The sequence below is a fragment of the Gadus morhua genome, chromosome 5 (assembly GCF_902167405.1).
Source record: "Gadus morhua chromosome 5, gadMor3.0, whole genome shotgun sequence".
Classification (NCBI taxonomy): Eukaryota; Metazoa; Chordata; class Actinopteri; order Gadiformes; family Gadidae; genus Gadus; species Gadus morhua.
Genome location: NC_044052.1, coordinates 10,497,394 through 10,512,393, shown reverse-complemented (window position 1 = coordinate 10,512,393; position 15,000 = coordinate 10,497,394). Strand labels below are relative to the sequence as shown.

The window sequence follows — 15,000 nt, the reverse complement described above, 5'->3', positions numbered from 1 at the left end:
CAGCCCACCAAGCCCCCCGGCCCCCCCACAAGGCCACCGAGCCCTCTGCTCCCCCCCAGCCCACCGAGCCCCCACGTCCCACCAGGCCCCCGAGCCCCCCCCTGCCACGCTGCTGGGGACCACAGGGTCCCAGGGACGAGGGAGAGGAGTTGTCGGGGTTCTTCGGTTCTTCGTCTCGGTTGTAACGCGGTTGGGGTGCGATGGGCGTTGACGGAGATTAAGTGTTGGAACGCAACCATTTATTAACATTTCAGCATCTCGGTGTTGGTATGCGGCTCGGATACACTGCTGGCTGAATGCCAAAGCAGGAGATGTATAAAGTGGAAAAAGAACTGTTTATTGTAATGTGCTCTGTTTTTTCACCCCCCCCCCCCCCCCCTTCGCTTCGCCCCCCCTCCCCCAAGACGGGTCTGTCACCGAGCCGGACATGTCGGCCTGCTTCCAGCCCGACCACAAAGCGCCCATGGTGCTGTTCCTGGACCGGGTGTACGGCGTGGAGGAGCAGGGCTTCCTGCTCCACCTGCTGGAGGTGGGCTTCCTGCCGGACCTCCGAGCCTCCGCCTTCCTGGACGCGGTGCGTAGCAACCCCCCCCCCCCTGGTCCTCCCCCTTCCCAAACAGATACCAGCGGTCCGCGCTCTCTTATAACTTTCAAATATGACGGTTGCAGAAGATGCGACTTTAAGGATGGAGCATTGGTCAAATGACATGAGTTTGAAAGAGATTGTAGCGATGTTTTCTGGTTAAGTGAGCGAATGAATAAGCCTTTGTGTGTGCGCGTGTGTGTGTGTATGTGTACATTGACATTCCTGAGCCTTTTTTTACATTATTATTTTTCCCAAAAAGTCATCAGTTCTACATCGATCAACTGCATTGATTCAACCCAATGAACCGTGGGTGTCTGCCGGATGCAACGCGACGCGTGCATCCCAAAGCTCCACCGCGTCCCCCCTCCCCAGTCCCCCTGACCTCGCCCCTTCCCCTCTGCAGGAGGGTCTCCGGACCAGCGAGTCGGCGCTGGCCATGAACCGCTACATCGGCTCGGCCATGCTGCCGCTGCTCACCCGCTGCGCCCCGCTGTTCGCCGGCACCGAGCACTACGCCGCCCTGGTGGACTCCACCCTGCACACCGTCTACCGCCTGTCCAAGGGCCGCTCGCTCACCAAGGCCCAGCGAGACGCCATCGAGGAGTGCCTGCTGGCCGTCTGCAAGTACGCAGCTCCGTGGAACCGACTACGCTTTTTATGCTTTATGATAGAGTGGAATAGACAGGAAGGAATGGGAGATAGAGGGGAGGAGTCAACTGCTATTAGGACTGTACCTTAAGGGTACGTGGGGCTGGGCATTGCCAGCTACCTCACAATTCAATTCAATTTGATTCTTTAGGTCTTGATTCGATTCGATTTTGATTTGATATTGATCCAATTGCTTCGATATCGATTCAATAATACATGCAGATGACAAAAATACCTAAATATTATTTAGAATTAACAATTTCATTGTGCTTTAACTAGCAAAAAGGGAATTGCATAGTATTGTTCCTGAGCTAAACTTGCAGCATAAAAGTAATAATCATAGCATGGACAAATGTAAAAGGGCCTGTACATTTAGGCATACTCGCTAGATTACAATGAGTATGCTTCTTTTTTTACTTTTTTTCTTTTTTTGGAAATAATAGATTTCCAAAAAATCGCAAAATTGAATCGAGAACAAATAAATTGCAGTGCATTGATGAATCAGTATTTTTACCCAGCCCTAATGGTACGCGCCCTCCCCGGTGAGCCAACGGGGCGCCCCATGTGGTGATTTTCTAACCACTGGCCACTCAAAGTGCTTTACAATATTGCCTTACATTCGGCCGTTCATGCACACATTCACACACCGACGGCGGTGACAACCACGCAAGGCGACAGCCAGCTCCTCGGGAGCAGTTAGGGTGTGGTGTCTTCTTGCTAAGGGACAACCTCGACACTGGGGATCCGGGGATCGAAATAGCAGCCTCCCAGCTACCAGCCGACCCGCTTTACCTCCTGAGCAACATGCCGCCCACTCATGACTAACCCAACCGCGCTGTACCCCCTACGGAGACACCCCCCACGTGGGTGTCTCGTTGTGCGGAGCTGTGTCATCTGAAAGCAGAAGAGCTCTCATCTGGGTGAACAGGGCGTTTCACTTTCTTTCTTTCGCGTTGTGTTTGCTTTGAGCGATCATGTCGCCTGCGGTGGGGGTCTGTTGGTGAACGGCGAACGTTAACGTTAACGCTTGTACCGTATACTAAAGCTCAGATATCTTCTCCGGAAACCAAGGTTCTTGAAGAAAGTATGTGTCAAGGTTTTGAACAGACATCGTGTAGAGCGGCTGCCTTAGGAATACACGTGTTAACTCTCAAAATATTTTTCGTCTTTCGGAGAAGCTCCAGAAGTTGAGCTAAAAATAGAAACAGCATTGCCGTTCTGGGAGTGGGAGAAACATGGGAGGATTTTTTATATCCCCTTCCTAATGTCAGGTTAGCACGCTCAAGGGCCTCTTATTGTGCTAAAAATATCCCCGTCGTTAAATGCCATCAGACGAGACTGAGGCCAAATTGGTTTGTGTATGAAGAGGCTGTTGTCATAAAGACATCCTACTGTCTCTCTATTGGTTCTCCCCATCATAATGTCTCTCTATTGGGTCTCCTACATCCTATTGTCTCTATTAGGTCTCCTACATCCTACTGTCTCTCGATTGGTTCTCCTACATCCTACTGTCTCTCTACTGGGTCTCCTACATCATACAGTCTCTCTATTGGGTCTCCTACATCCTACTGTCTCTCGATTGGTTCTCCCCATCATACTGTCTCTCTACTGGGTCTCCTACATCATACAGTCTCTCTATTGGGTCTCCTACATCCTACTGTCTCTATTGGTTCTCCCCAATCAAACTCTCTCTCTATTGGTTGCCCACATCCTACCATCTCTCTATTTGTTAATTCCATATCATACTCTCTCTCTATTGGTCAATTCTACATCCTGCTCTCCCTCTATCTGTTAATTCCCTGTATTGGTCACCCTACAGATACCTCCGCCCCTCCATGCTGCAGCAGCTGCTGAGGAGGCTGGTGTTTGACGTGCCCTTGCTGACCGAGTACTGCAAGATGCCTCTCAGGGTAGGGCCCAGAACGCCAGCCTGCGCACACACTCACACTCAATCACATACTCACACACTCACATACTCACTCACTCACGCACGCACGCACGCACGCATGCACTCGCTCACTCGCACACACACACAGTCACACTAATGTCTGATCAGTATGTCTCTCTCTCTTTTTGTGTGTCAAATGACAAATGACTAAATGAATACCAGCGAGTGTCTTTGACTCTGAATGTGCTCACCTTTGCCCTCTCCCCCCCCAACTCCCAGCTGCTGACCAATCACTACGAGCAGAACTGGAAGTACTACTGCCTGCCTTCGGGCTGGGGCAGCTACGGAATGGCCTCGGACGAAGAGCTGCTCCTCACCAAGAAGATCTTCTGGGGCGTGTTTGATTCGCTGTCCCAGAGGGTGAGGGGTTCATGCCTTCTCTCTCTTCTCGTGGGGGGAAGGTTCATGTTAAGCCATCAGAGGGAGATGAGGACCGCTTTTAATGAAGTGTTCTCCGCTCTGATCACACAGTGTGTGGAGTGTGGCTGAGGTCGACGGTGGGGGGCTCTCTTCTGGGGTTGTCCTTGAATGGTAACTCGTAGTATTGTATTGAATTTGACTGGTGAATGCTTTTCTTCTCACTGCCTTGTCCCCGAAAGCTTCATCAGAGTGGGTAATCCCATTAAAAGAAACATAATTTTCCTAAGTGGAATCGAACATATTTTTATAATGTAATTCCTATTATACCATCAACAGTGAAATATATATTATTATTTCTATCTGACACGCTGACACAACTTGCACGGTGTGAACGTCGGTTCAGGCTCAAATCGATGTAGCCCTATGCGGCGTGGCTACCTAGCAACGCTAACGTTAGCGGACGGCGCTCTCCTTCACGCGGCGTTGAGATGTCCTCCTAACGAAGACTGGTAGGTGCGGCACAATCCGTTTAATGCACATCGGTGAGAGCGAGGCGGTGCCGAGCGGGAGCTAGAAAACATCAATATTAGCCCAGTCCCCCCCCCCTCACCCTCATTGATCTGAGCCTGGGGTGCTCTTGGGCCCCAGCTCTCTTAAGAGGATCCCACATTAGTCCCTGGTCTCTGCAGGGACCCCGGAATCCCTCAATACCCCCGTTCTCACCACATCAGTGCTCCCAAGTCGTGCAACGGCGCTTCAGTTTCCCATGGATGCAGATCGCAATAAAAGATTAATGTTTCATTTAATTCGATTGAATTGATTAAATCAAATTCTCTCTCAAATTGCATACAGAAGCGTTGAATGGTGTACTTAAATTTGCTCCATTAATTCACATTGATTCTGATAAATAAATGTGTATATTTTTTAGACCCTTTTATACATTTTGGACTGCTACTTACCTCATTCATTTTCTGCATAGAAGTATGACTCTGAGCTGTTCAAGATGGCCATGCCCTGCCTCAGCGCCATCTCAGGGGCTCTCCCCCCCGACTATGTGGATGCCTCCATTAACACCAACGTGGAGAAGCCCGCCTCCGTCGACGCCCACGGCAACTTTGACCCCAAGCCGATCAATACATCCAAGTAGGTCCCAATTTACAACATGCGCGCGTGTGTGCGTTTGCGTGTGTGCGTGTGCGTGTTTGCGTGCACATACATCTGTGTGTGTCTCTGTGTTTGTGAGTGCAAGTGTGTATGTGCACGTGTGTGTGCTGCGTGTGTGTGTCCGTATGTGCGTGTGTGTATATCATCCAACTTTGGTATGACGAGAGCAATACAGTAACTCCTCTTTAAGTGCCATAGACTTTATTAGTTTGATTGACTGTCTTGTGGTTCTGGAGCCTCACTTGGATTTCAAGCATGCTAGGATGGATTAATGTAGCCTTGAGGTTTAAATGTCACGCGTTTACCTTTCCTAGCATATCGCTAACCGACAAGCTGGAGTACTTTGCCAACAAGTATGCTGAGCATTCCCATGATAAATGGTCAGCCGAAAAGGTTAGTCTCTACCATTGTGCCATCAGTTGTTCGGCCTTTTCCTTTGGTTGTAAAATCCCATAGCATGATACGCCCTCTGGTGGTTCAAATGTTAAACTGCAACCCCCTTCCCCTCGGTCCCCTCCAGGTGTTGCTGGGGTGGAAGTATGGAGAGTGTGTGGATGAGAAGGCCAAGACTCACCCCCAGCTCAGGATGTACAAGGGCCTGACAGAGAAGGTGCAGTGAGCAGAAATGTCCTCCCTAGAAGAAGAGTGGAATAGGATCAGGAATGACGTAAAAGCTGGATTGTTCAGGATTCTGCACGATCAATATTTAGAAAAACTTAATATAAGAAATATGAACATAGAAATATATACAAATGTATTGATTTCTATAAGCAATGATAGAAACAGTTTAACATGGATCAATAAGAAGGAAAATGAACACAATCATCCTCGGTGTTTGTCGACCACTTTGACATAAGAAGTCAGTTTATGTCCCAAATTGAAATTGTTTTAAATATAATGCTTGATGGATAATACGGTCCTCGTCTGCTGACCCCAGGAGAAGGACATCTACCGCTGGCCCATCAGAGACACCCTCAGGAGCATGCTGGCCATGGGCTGGGTGGTGGACCGCTCCAAGGATGGAGAGAGCATGTCTCAACAGAGCGAGAAGATGCGCAAAATCTCCCAGGCATCCCAGGTTGGGTCGATAGCAACGCCCGAAATTGACTGCATATTCCTCAACGGTGTATTTGTCAGCCTCACAGTATAGTTGCCTAAGTCATAGTTTACGATTAATCTCGTATTTAAAAAATGACTGAGACAAATAGAAGACTTAGGCGGATAGAGCTTATGGAATGTAAGAAACAGTCTGATTGGCTTAGGATAGAGCCACAGAGGCTCAGTGAATCAGCTGCGTTAGGAGAGGAGAGTTAGGTTAGATATAACAATGTGGCCAAAATATGACTTAGGAAATTATGCTATGAGGCTAGCGAGAAGACAAAGAAAAGAACTGAGAGGAATACTATGAAATAATCCACTTACTGGACACACATTTTTATGTTTGGAACATTTACAGGCAAACGGTTTTAACCCAACTCCAATAGACACAAGCAACGTGGTGCTGTCCAGAGACTTGCAGGTGATTATCTCTATACATTGAGCTGATGAGTGTTATCTATATATCTGTCTCTTAAGGCTATGTTCATTATGGTTATCCCATGCATGCATAATCATGGTAATAATGGTGTGACACTGTGTATGTGTTTCCCAAGGGCATGGTGGATGTGCTGGCGGAGAATTATCATAACATCTGGGCGAAGAAGAAAAAGAGTGACCTTGGAAGCAAAGGTGACTCCCTAGTGTGGTTGATCCCACCTGGGACACACACACATACACACGCGAACTCACACACACAAGCACATATGCACACACACAATCAGACATATGCACACATACACACACACATGTGCAATCACACACTAACACACACACACGCACACACAAACACGCACACACATACAACCACACACACAAACACTCACACATGCACACACATAGAAGGGGATTACGTTTTTTTGTGAATTTGAGTATGGCGTGTGTGAGTGTGGGTGTGTGTGTGTGTGAGCGCATGTGTGTGTGTTTCAGAGATCAGAGTAGCAAAGGATTCCACTAAAGCCGCTGCTGTCAGATAGAGACATTCAGGAAATAGCTGTATTCAGTCAGCCATGACCGATGCTCAGTCACTGAGCATGACCGCCTGCTGTGTGTGTGTGTGTGTGTGTGTGTGTGTGTGTGTGTGTGTGTGTGTGTGTGTGTGTGTGTGTGTGTGTGTGTGTGTGTGTGTGTGTGTGTGTGTTCAGGTGGGGGAACACACCCTCTGCTGGTACCCTACGACACGCTGACGGCGAAGGAGAAGGCGCGGGATCGAGAGAAGGCCCAGGATCTGTTCCGCTTCCTGCAGATCAATGGCTACGTCACCACAAGGTTAATTGTTTCTCCGTTTGACTTGCTGCAGCTCCTCATACCCGCTTGCCCGCTGTGAAAGTAGAATTCCTGCTCCATGTTATTGATTTGGCTCAAAACCCAGGACTCCAATTTCCCTTCTCAATTAAAATCCGCTTTACCACTTTTTTTTTATTGAGGATAGTATAGTTATTTTTCAGTCGATTTTTTGCATTATTATATCAACATTATAACATTTCATGCATTAACATCAAAATGTCTATTCTTGTTTGTGTGTTTGTGCGTTTGCTTGTGTGTGTGTGTTTGCTTATGTGTGTGTGTGCGCGCGCATGTGTGTGCGCGTGGCAGAGGCATGAAGGACATGGAGCAGGACTCGTCGTCGATGGAGAAGAGGTTTGCATACAAGTTCCTCAAGAAGCTGCTGAAGTACGTGGACTCGGCCCACGAGTTCATCGCCCACCTGGGTAGGAAGCCCCCCCCTGGCGCCCCAAGTGGTTTTCTCTCCAGGGACCCCAGAAAACACTGTGATAGGGGGATAGTGATAATAAGGGAAGGGAACCACGGGTTATCTACCGATACAGTACGATACGCGAGACATGGTCCACGGAACCCATAATATCGCGATACAGCAATTCTGCGATAATCTATATATTGTTAGACAATCCTATAACGATTCATCATGATAGGTGATAAAGTGATGTATCTTTGTCTTTATTCATGGGCTAAATTAGTTTTTCAGTTACACGTCTTAAAAAATATGTAAAAAATGGAAAATTAATGGGTATAAAATATATATATATATTCTGTGCCAGCGTATCGATTCTCATATCGGAAAATAAAGAGCGAAGATATATTGCCGTATCGATATTTTGTCCAGCCCCTTGTGATAATAGTGGGATGATGGGAATGGTGACGGTGATGATAGGGATAATGATGGTGGTCATGATGATTGTGGTGATGATAATGCTGGTGACGATGATGACGATGGTGTTGATGATGATGGACATGAAGATGATGTCATGAACAATAATGACGATAATGATGACGATGGCATGTTCATTTGGATGAAGATGATTTTCCAAGTTGTTGATGATTAATATAAATATTATAAACCACGTTCTAACTCTAGAGTCCATGGCCATCAGTGGAAAAACCGACAGGTCCCCTCATGAGCAGGAGATCAAGTTCTTTGCCAAAGTGAGTCTGAACCCTACCAACAAACACAAGGAAACACGGTGTCACTCAATCGGACGTCCCGCCTTCATCACCTCTTCGTCCTATCCCAGGTCCTCCTCCCTCTCATCGACCAGTACTTCAAGAACCACTCGCTCTACTTCCTCTCCTCGCCCAATAAGAACCTGAGCAGCAGCGGCTACGCCTCCAACAAGGAGAAGGAAATGGTCACCAGGTACCCCGGTCGCCCACTCCCCTCTGCCAAACTCTGACAACACACACTTTGACAAACCTCTCTGTCGCTGTGCCTCCTGAATTCAGTGTTTTCTCCCTCTTCTTTGTCTCCTTCGTCTTCCGTCCCCTCTGTTCCTCTACTCTTTCAGCCTGTTCTGTAAGTTAGCAGCTCTTGTGAGACATAGGATTTCCCTCTTTGGTAAGACCGCTAATTCCTCTTTGGGCAGTGTCTGTGTGTGCATGCATCAAGTGTTTCTGTGTGTGTGTGTGTGTGCATGTGTAAGGTGTGATCATGTGGGACTTAAACCCTTTTAAACAATGGCTTTGATTTTATGTTGTATGTATTTAGATGTAGAGAAGGTATTTGTGAGATTTATCTGTCCTTAATCTGTCTCCTTGATCCTTCCTCATGTTTTTTCTGTGCGTCTGTGTGTGTTTGTGACTGTGCGCGTGTGTGTGTATTTGCACGTGTCTGTATACTATAGGTAGTGACTCCACCACCATGGTCAGCTGTCTCCATATCTTGGCACATACTTTGGACACCAGGTGAGAACCATATTGCCTGACGAGTTTGAAGGTCATCCCCAGCGGGTCTTGTCTGTTCACCTCCTGGCGTTCGCTTTACTTACTACTGATGTATGCTTTGGTTAATCCCATTTTTGATTTGCTTTGATTAAAAGCTACCGGGCAAAATGACCTAATGTTAACGTCATAAACAAAAGCTCTGATAGAACTACGATCATAAAGTGAGGCGGCTAGCGTGTTAAGAAAAGAGGCCCTTGTGGCCGTTTGACTGAGACAAGGTCGGCTTTGGTTTTTGGCAACAGTAACAAAGGGGCTTTATTTAAAACAGTGAGGGCAAGGGAGAGGGTGAAGTCCAACGTAAATTCTTCCCGGTCCAGGGTAGGTTTCCTGGGAGACCTTCAGGGTAGACTGGAGTCTGGGTGGACGACAAAAAGAAACAGGGGTGAGAGACAGTAGTCAGCACACACAATAAGTCTCTCTCTCCTAGTGTCTCCGCTCTCGTAGGGGGTTCCTCTTAAGTGCCACTGGCCGCTTACCCCTCACCATATTAGGGGAAGTTGCCACAATCCTTCCTCGCGGGGAGAGGTTCTCTCTCCCTTTATAGCTGGCCCACTCTCTTCGTGCCTCATGGCCGGCAGGTGTTCCCCATTGGTAGCTATGCAGCAGGTGTGGTGGGTACTACCGATTCTCCAGGACTTCTCTAAGTGCTTGCCTTTCGGGGAAAGGCTGTTGTCCATGGTACCGTTCCCCTATCTTCCTTGTGGAGGGTCTTTGGCCTCTAGGCACTCCACACCCTGTTCTGGGTTAGTGGGACGCGTGGGAGATGCTGACATTAACACAGATCCCCTATGGTCTCCAAACAAGGCCAGAGCCTGCTTAGTACGTGTGTGCATTCTGGCTGCAGGCGTCTGTTGTTCTCCGTGAGCGGACGCCGTGCTCTGTGTGTTAATGTAACGCACAAGTTTGTGACGTGGTTAAATCATGCAAGTGTACCAAAGCGTGCGGCCAGCGTCGCCGTGCCAACAGCTGCATCCATGGGAGCTGCCTCTGACGTCCTCGTTCCCGTGGCGCTGCGTAAGGGGCTAAGTTAAGCGGCAGCAGCGCTCATTATGGGATGTTACGCAATGTGAAATGCCATGCCAAAAATGAAAACCGCCACAGGTAAAAAACAAGATACACAAACCAAACACACCGTCTCCGATTCGTCTCCGATCCGTTGCAGTGCTGCGTTTTATTCAGATGTTTATGGGGTGTATTATGCCCACGCTTTTAAACTCGTTCTCTTTGGAGCCACTCCAACAGCCATAGGAGGAATCGGTCAGTGTTGTGCAAGTTCACACTTCACAAAAGATAGCTCAATGTTCAGTTCACACAGATTAAAATGAACTAGTTCATGTTCATAGTTCACATGACAATCATCATCATTTTAAAAGATTACTTTAAAAGCCAAGAAAAAACGATGCAAGTATATGTTTTATGGTTCATATTATGCAGAAAGTGAAGAACAAAGCTAACCACAGCCGCCAGTGCATGAGCAAGCATTCGTTTAGTAGCTGCAAGTGGGAACGTTCAGTTCACCGTTCACTAATATATGAGCACCAGCAATGAATGCCGCTCTTTTGGTGTATTCATGCACAATACTGGAATCAGTGCATGTCATCTGACAGGACCAGGGGAGGGGAGAGGTCTAATCGCTGTACACCGGCCCACTTGTAGACCCCCACCCACACACCCATCCCCCCTCGTCCCGGTGGCTCATCTCCACTCACCTCCCCCTGCAGGACGGTGATGAAGTCTGGCTCAGAACCAGTGAAGGCGGGCCTCCGGACGTTCTTCGAGAACGCGGCCGAGGACCTGGAGAAGACGTTCGAGAACCTCAAGCTGGGGAAGTTCACGCACTCGCGCTCGCAGATGAAGGGCGTGTCGCAGAACATCAACTACACCACGGTGGCGCTGCTGCCCATCCTCACGGCCCTCTTCCAGCACATCACCCAGCACCACTTCGGCGTGGACCTGCTCCGTGAGTTCAGAGGCGTGGAGATGTTTACTTTGACATGTAGGGCATTCAGCAGACGCTTTTAGCCAAAGCGACTTCCAGGCAGTACATTTGTCAGAAGAAAGAGAAACAACAATATATCACTGTCGGTACAGTAAGGATTTTCATAGAACCAAGTGCAAAGCACTAACAATTGTCAGGTAACCCATTCCCCGTATAAAACAAATGCAGCACAATAAGTTGTAAGATACAATACACACAACAAGTGTGTACATTAAGTGCCAGGACGTACAACATACAATAACTGCGTACATTAAGTTTCAGGACGTACAACATACAATAAGTGTGTAAGATGGATAGGAGGGGATGGGCGGGGTGGTTGTACAGAGTCTGGGTGAATTCTTCACTCTTTTGCGGGACCTGAAGGGAGGTGTTTCTGTGGTGTCCGGGGGCTTGATGCGTGTTGTTTGATTGTGCCACAGTGGATGACCTGCAGGTGTCCTGCTATCGGATCCTGAACAGCCTCTACGCCCTGGGCACGGGGAAGAACATCTACGTGGAAAGGTACCACACATTGTGTTTATGAGTTTGACTTTGTATTTGTTTATTTAACATTCATAAGCAATAAAATCGAAACCATAAAATTATACAAATTGTCAGCAATTAGCGCTATCTTTATCATAACAATATTTATACACCGGGTAACTTCTCCGAATTACATTAGTAATATTATGACAATATAAGCAGGTTTTCCTAAAACAATATAATCCTTTTTTACAAATGATTGTTCCTGATATGATGGCTGCAAAGAAGCCCTGTTAATTCTTCTGTTCCTCACCTCCATCCCCCCCTACCCCCATCCCTCCCCCCTCCCACCAGGCAGCTGCCGGCCCTGGGGGAGTGCCTGGCCACCCTGGCGGGGGCGCTGCCCGTGGCCTTCCTGGAGCCCCAGCTGAACGCCTACAACCCCTGCTCCGTGTTCAACACCAAGTCGGTCCGGGAGCGAGCCAGTAAGTCGGGCAGCCAGCGTCAGGGGCAAAGGGAGGGCCTGAGAGGGGCCAGTGAGGGGCCAAAGGGAGGGCCGGAGTGGGGCCATTGGGAGGGCCGAAGGGAGGGCCGGAGGGAGGGCCGGAGAGGGGCCAGAGGGAGGGCCGGAGAGGGGCCAGAGGGAGGGCCGGAGGGAGGGCCGCAGAGGGGCCAGTGAGGGGCCAAAGGGAGGGCCGGAGAGGGGCCAGAGGGAGGGCCGGAGAGGGGCCACAGAGGAGCGGAGAGGGGCCACAGAGGAGCGGAGAGGGGCCAGAGGGAGGGCCGGAGAGGGGCCAGAGGGAGGGCCGGAGAGGGGCCAAAGGGAGGGCCGGAGAGGGGCCAGAGGGAGGGCCGGAGAGGGGCCAGAGGGAGGGCCAGAGAGGGGCCAGAGAGGGGCCAGAGGGAGGGCCAGAGGGAGGGCCGGAGAGGGGCCAGAGGGAGGGCCAGAGAGGGGCCAGAGAGGGGCCAGAGGGAGGGCCGGAGAGGGGCCAGTGAGGAAGAGCACCCCAGCGTTAGAGGGAATGAGGGGGTGGAGGAGTCCTGACACGTGGGTCACTTGTTTTGTTGTGATTATGAGATCAAGCCGTTTTTTTTTTTTTAAATATATATGCTATATATATATATATTTATAAATATATATATATCAACATTGAATTTAAATAAAATATAAAGATTCTTTAGGGGGATTAATATATGATATAGAAATATAAAAACATTACAGATAGATCCACCATAATAAATGTGCTTTAGATGTCCCTTGTATCTCTTTAATGCTGACGTTGTGCTGATATTGGGAATTCAAAATCAATGACGTTGACACTATGATATACTATGCTACTAAAATGAAACCCATGTTGACCTTTAAGTTTCCTGTGCGTGTGTGCGTGTGTGTGCGTGTGTGTGTGTGTGTGCGTGTGTGCGTGCGTGTGTGTCCAGACCACGGCATGCCCGACTCGGTGGAGGACATGTGTCCCGAGATGCCCCGCCTGGCGGGCCTGATGAAGGACATCAACGACATGGCCGAGTCGGGCGCCCGCTACACGGAGATGCCCCACGTCATCGAGGTGGTGCTGCCCATGCTCTGCAACTACCTGTCGTACTGGTGGGAGCGGGGGCCCGAGAACCAGCCGGCCAGCGGGGGCTGCCTCTGCTGCACCACCGTCACCTCGGAGCACCTCAGCCTGCTGCTGGGGAACATCCTGAAGATCCTCAACAGCAACCTGGGCATCGACGAGGCGTCCTGGATGAAGAGGATCGCCGGTATGGGATGGGGGGAGGGGGGGGGGGGGGGGGTGAGAGGGGTGGAACCGGGGAGGCGTGTGATAGGGTCGTGTGGAGATTTCTCCCAGAATTCTCCAGTTTTCCAAAAAAAAAAAAAAAAAAGGTTATAAATTCAAAATAGGAGGTTCAACGAAATATTAATATATCTTCGTTATACACAAAATCGTATATCGTCGTATATATATGCAAATGTAAATGATTGAAAGTGGATCTCATTTTTATTGATGATCGCGGGATCCCGTATATTCTGTCATTGTCATTGTACCTTAATGACTTACCGTCCTTATTGTCATGCTGGCTGAAGTGACAAGACAACTAAAAGCCAAACTAGTGTTGCGTACATACGCCGCAGAATGTACGACTCGCGTCCATCCAAAGGCTTCACCAGAATTCCCCTGAACCCCCTTTACCCCTTAACCACTCTACCCACGTCCCCATCCTTCCTCAGTCTACGTGCAGCCCATCATCAGCAAGGCGCGGGCCGACCTGCTGAAGAGCCACTTCCTGCCCACGCTGGACAAGCTGAAGAAGAAGACGGTGAAGGTGGTGGGCGAGGAGGAGCTGCTGAAGGCCGACAGCAAGGGGGACACCCAGGAGGCCGAGCTGCTCATCCTGGACGAGTTCGCCGTGCTCTGCCGGGACCTGTACGCCTTCTACCCCATGCTCATCCGCTACGTGGACAACAACAGGTGGGCCTGGGGCATGATGGGTAGTTTTTTCGGGTTCACTGGCCTTAATTGGAATTGGGTTATTGTTGTTCATTTCGAATAATTCCCTTTTTTTATGTTAAGAGCTGAAAACATGAGAAAATGGATGGTTGAGGTGTGGAGTGGTTTACAGCGATTGATGGTTTGCACTTCACGCTGTTCACTTAAAGCCACATCAACTATTTACTTTCAATATGTAACATGGATTCTCTTTCATGACATTGACATTGTGTGTGTGTGTGTGTGTGCGTGTGCGTTTGCGTGGGTGTGTGTGGTTATGAATGGCGTTTTTTAACGTTTCTCGTGTAGATCTCGGTGGCTCAAAGAGCCGGACCGGGACTCCAACGAGCTCTTCAGAATGGTGGCAGAGATATTCATCCTGTGGTGCAAATCCCACGTGAGTAGTGACTCACAAACACCACATTAAGTAGTCCCAGCACGCCTGCTTCCAGTGCAGCTGGCTCTGACTAACAGACGGCTGCCTTGCACTTTTGGAATCTCCTTCTTCTGTGCAGAACTTCAAACGGGAGGAGCAGAACTTTGTGGTGCAGAACGAGATCAACAACCTGTCCTTCCTGACCGGGGATAACAAGACCAAGATGTCTAAGGTAGACCTCAGCTTGTGTTCCCACCGATTCAGAGTCCAGCTGGTGTGAACTTCTTTAAAACTTTATTGGATTAAGAACCCGAGTGGATCACTCTCACCGGCAGTAGAGTAAAGCCCTGCTAGTTCTGCGTGAAGTGGAAGCCATGACACCTCAGGATTTTTGCGTGTGTGTGTGTGTGTGTGCGTGTGTGTGATTCTAGAAATGAGTAGTTCCTCTGAGCCAACCACTCCACTTTGTCTCTGTAGGCCCTCAGTGCTTGTTACTCTATAAGCAAACAGGAAAGCGATGTTCTGTTATGGATTTTCAGCATCCACCTAAACTTTTGTAGATGTGTCACTGGACAATGCTTGAGTCTGGGATGCAGGGTTTTCTGCTGTTGAAAAATGTTATTTTTTACTTGT

General features: G+C 49.0%; 1 protein-coding gene across 1 annotated transcript in view; it reads left to right on the top strand.

Annotated features, from left to right (window-relative positions):
* Positions 1-15,000, top strand: part of LOC115543879 (ryanodine receptor 3) — a 130,604-nt gene that overhangs the window by 89,468 nt on the left and 26,136 nt on the right. Inside the window, 23 exon segments of the mRNA XM_030356534.1 lie at positions 405-574; positions 990-1,210; positions 3,054-3,144; positions 3,402-3,542; positions 4,522-4,685; positions 5,021-5,099; positions 5,227-5,316; positions 5,644-5,784; positions 6,163-6,225; positions 6,359-6,434; positions 6,947-7,070; positions 7,398-7,513; positions 8,179-8,246; positions 8,336-8,457; positions 8,606-8,655; positions 8,942-9,002; positions 10,763-11,001; positions 11,460-11,541; positions 11,857-11,987; positions 12,940-13,263; positions 13,733-13,973; positions 14,301-14,388; positions 14,507-14,599. Of these exon segments, the coding sequence (XP_030212394.1) occupies positions 405-574; positions 990-1,210; positions 3,054-3,144; positions 3,402-3,542; positions 4,522-4,685; positions 5,021-5,099; positions 5,227-5,316; positions 5,644-5,784; positions 6,163-6,225; positions 6,359-6,434; positions 6,947-7,070; positions 7,398-7,513; positions 8,179-8,246; positions 8,336-8,457; positions 8,606-8,655; positions 8,942-9,002; positions 10,763-11,001; positions 11,460-11,541; positions 11,857-11,987; positions 12,940-13,263; positions 13,733-13,973; positions 14,301-14,388; positions 14,507-14,599 (2,975 nt within the window).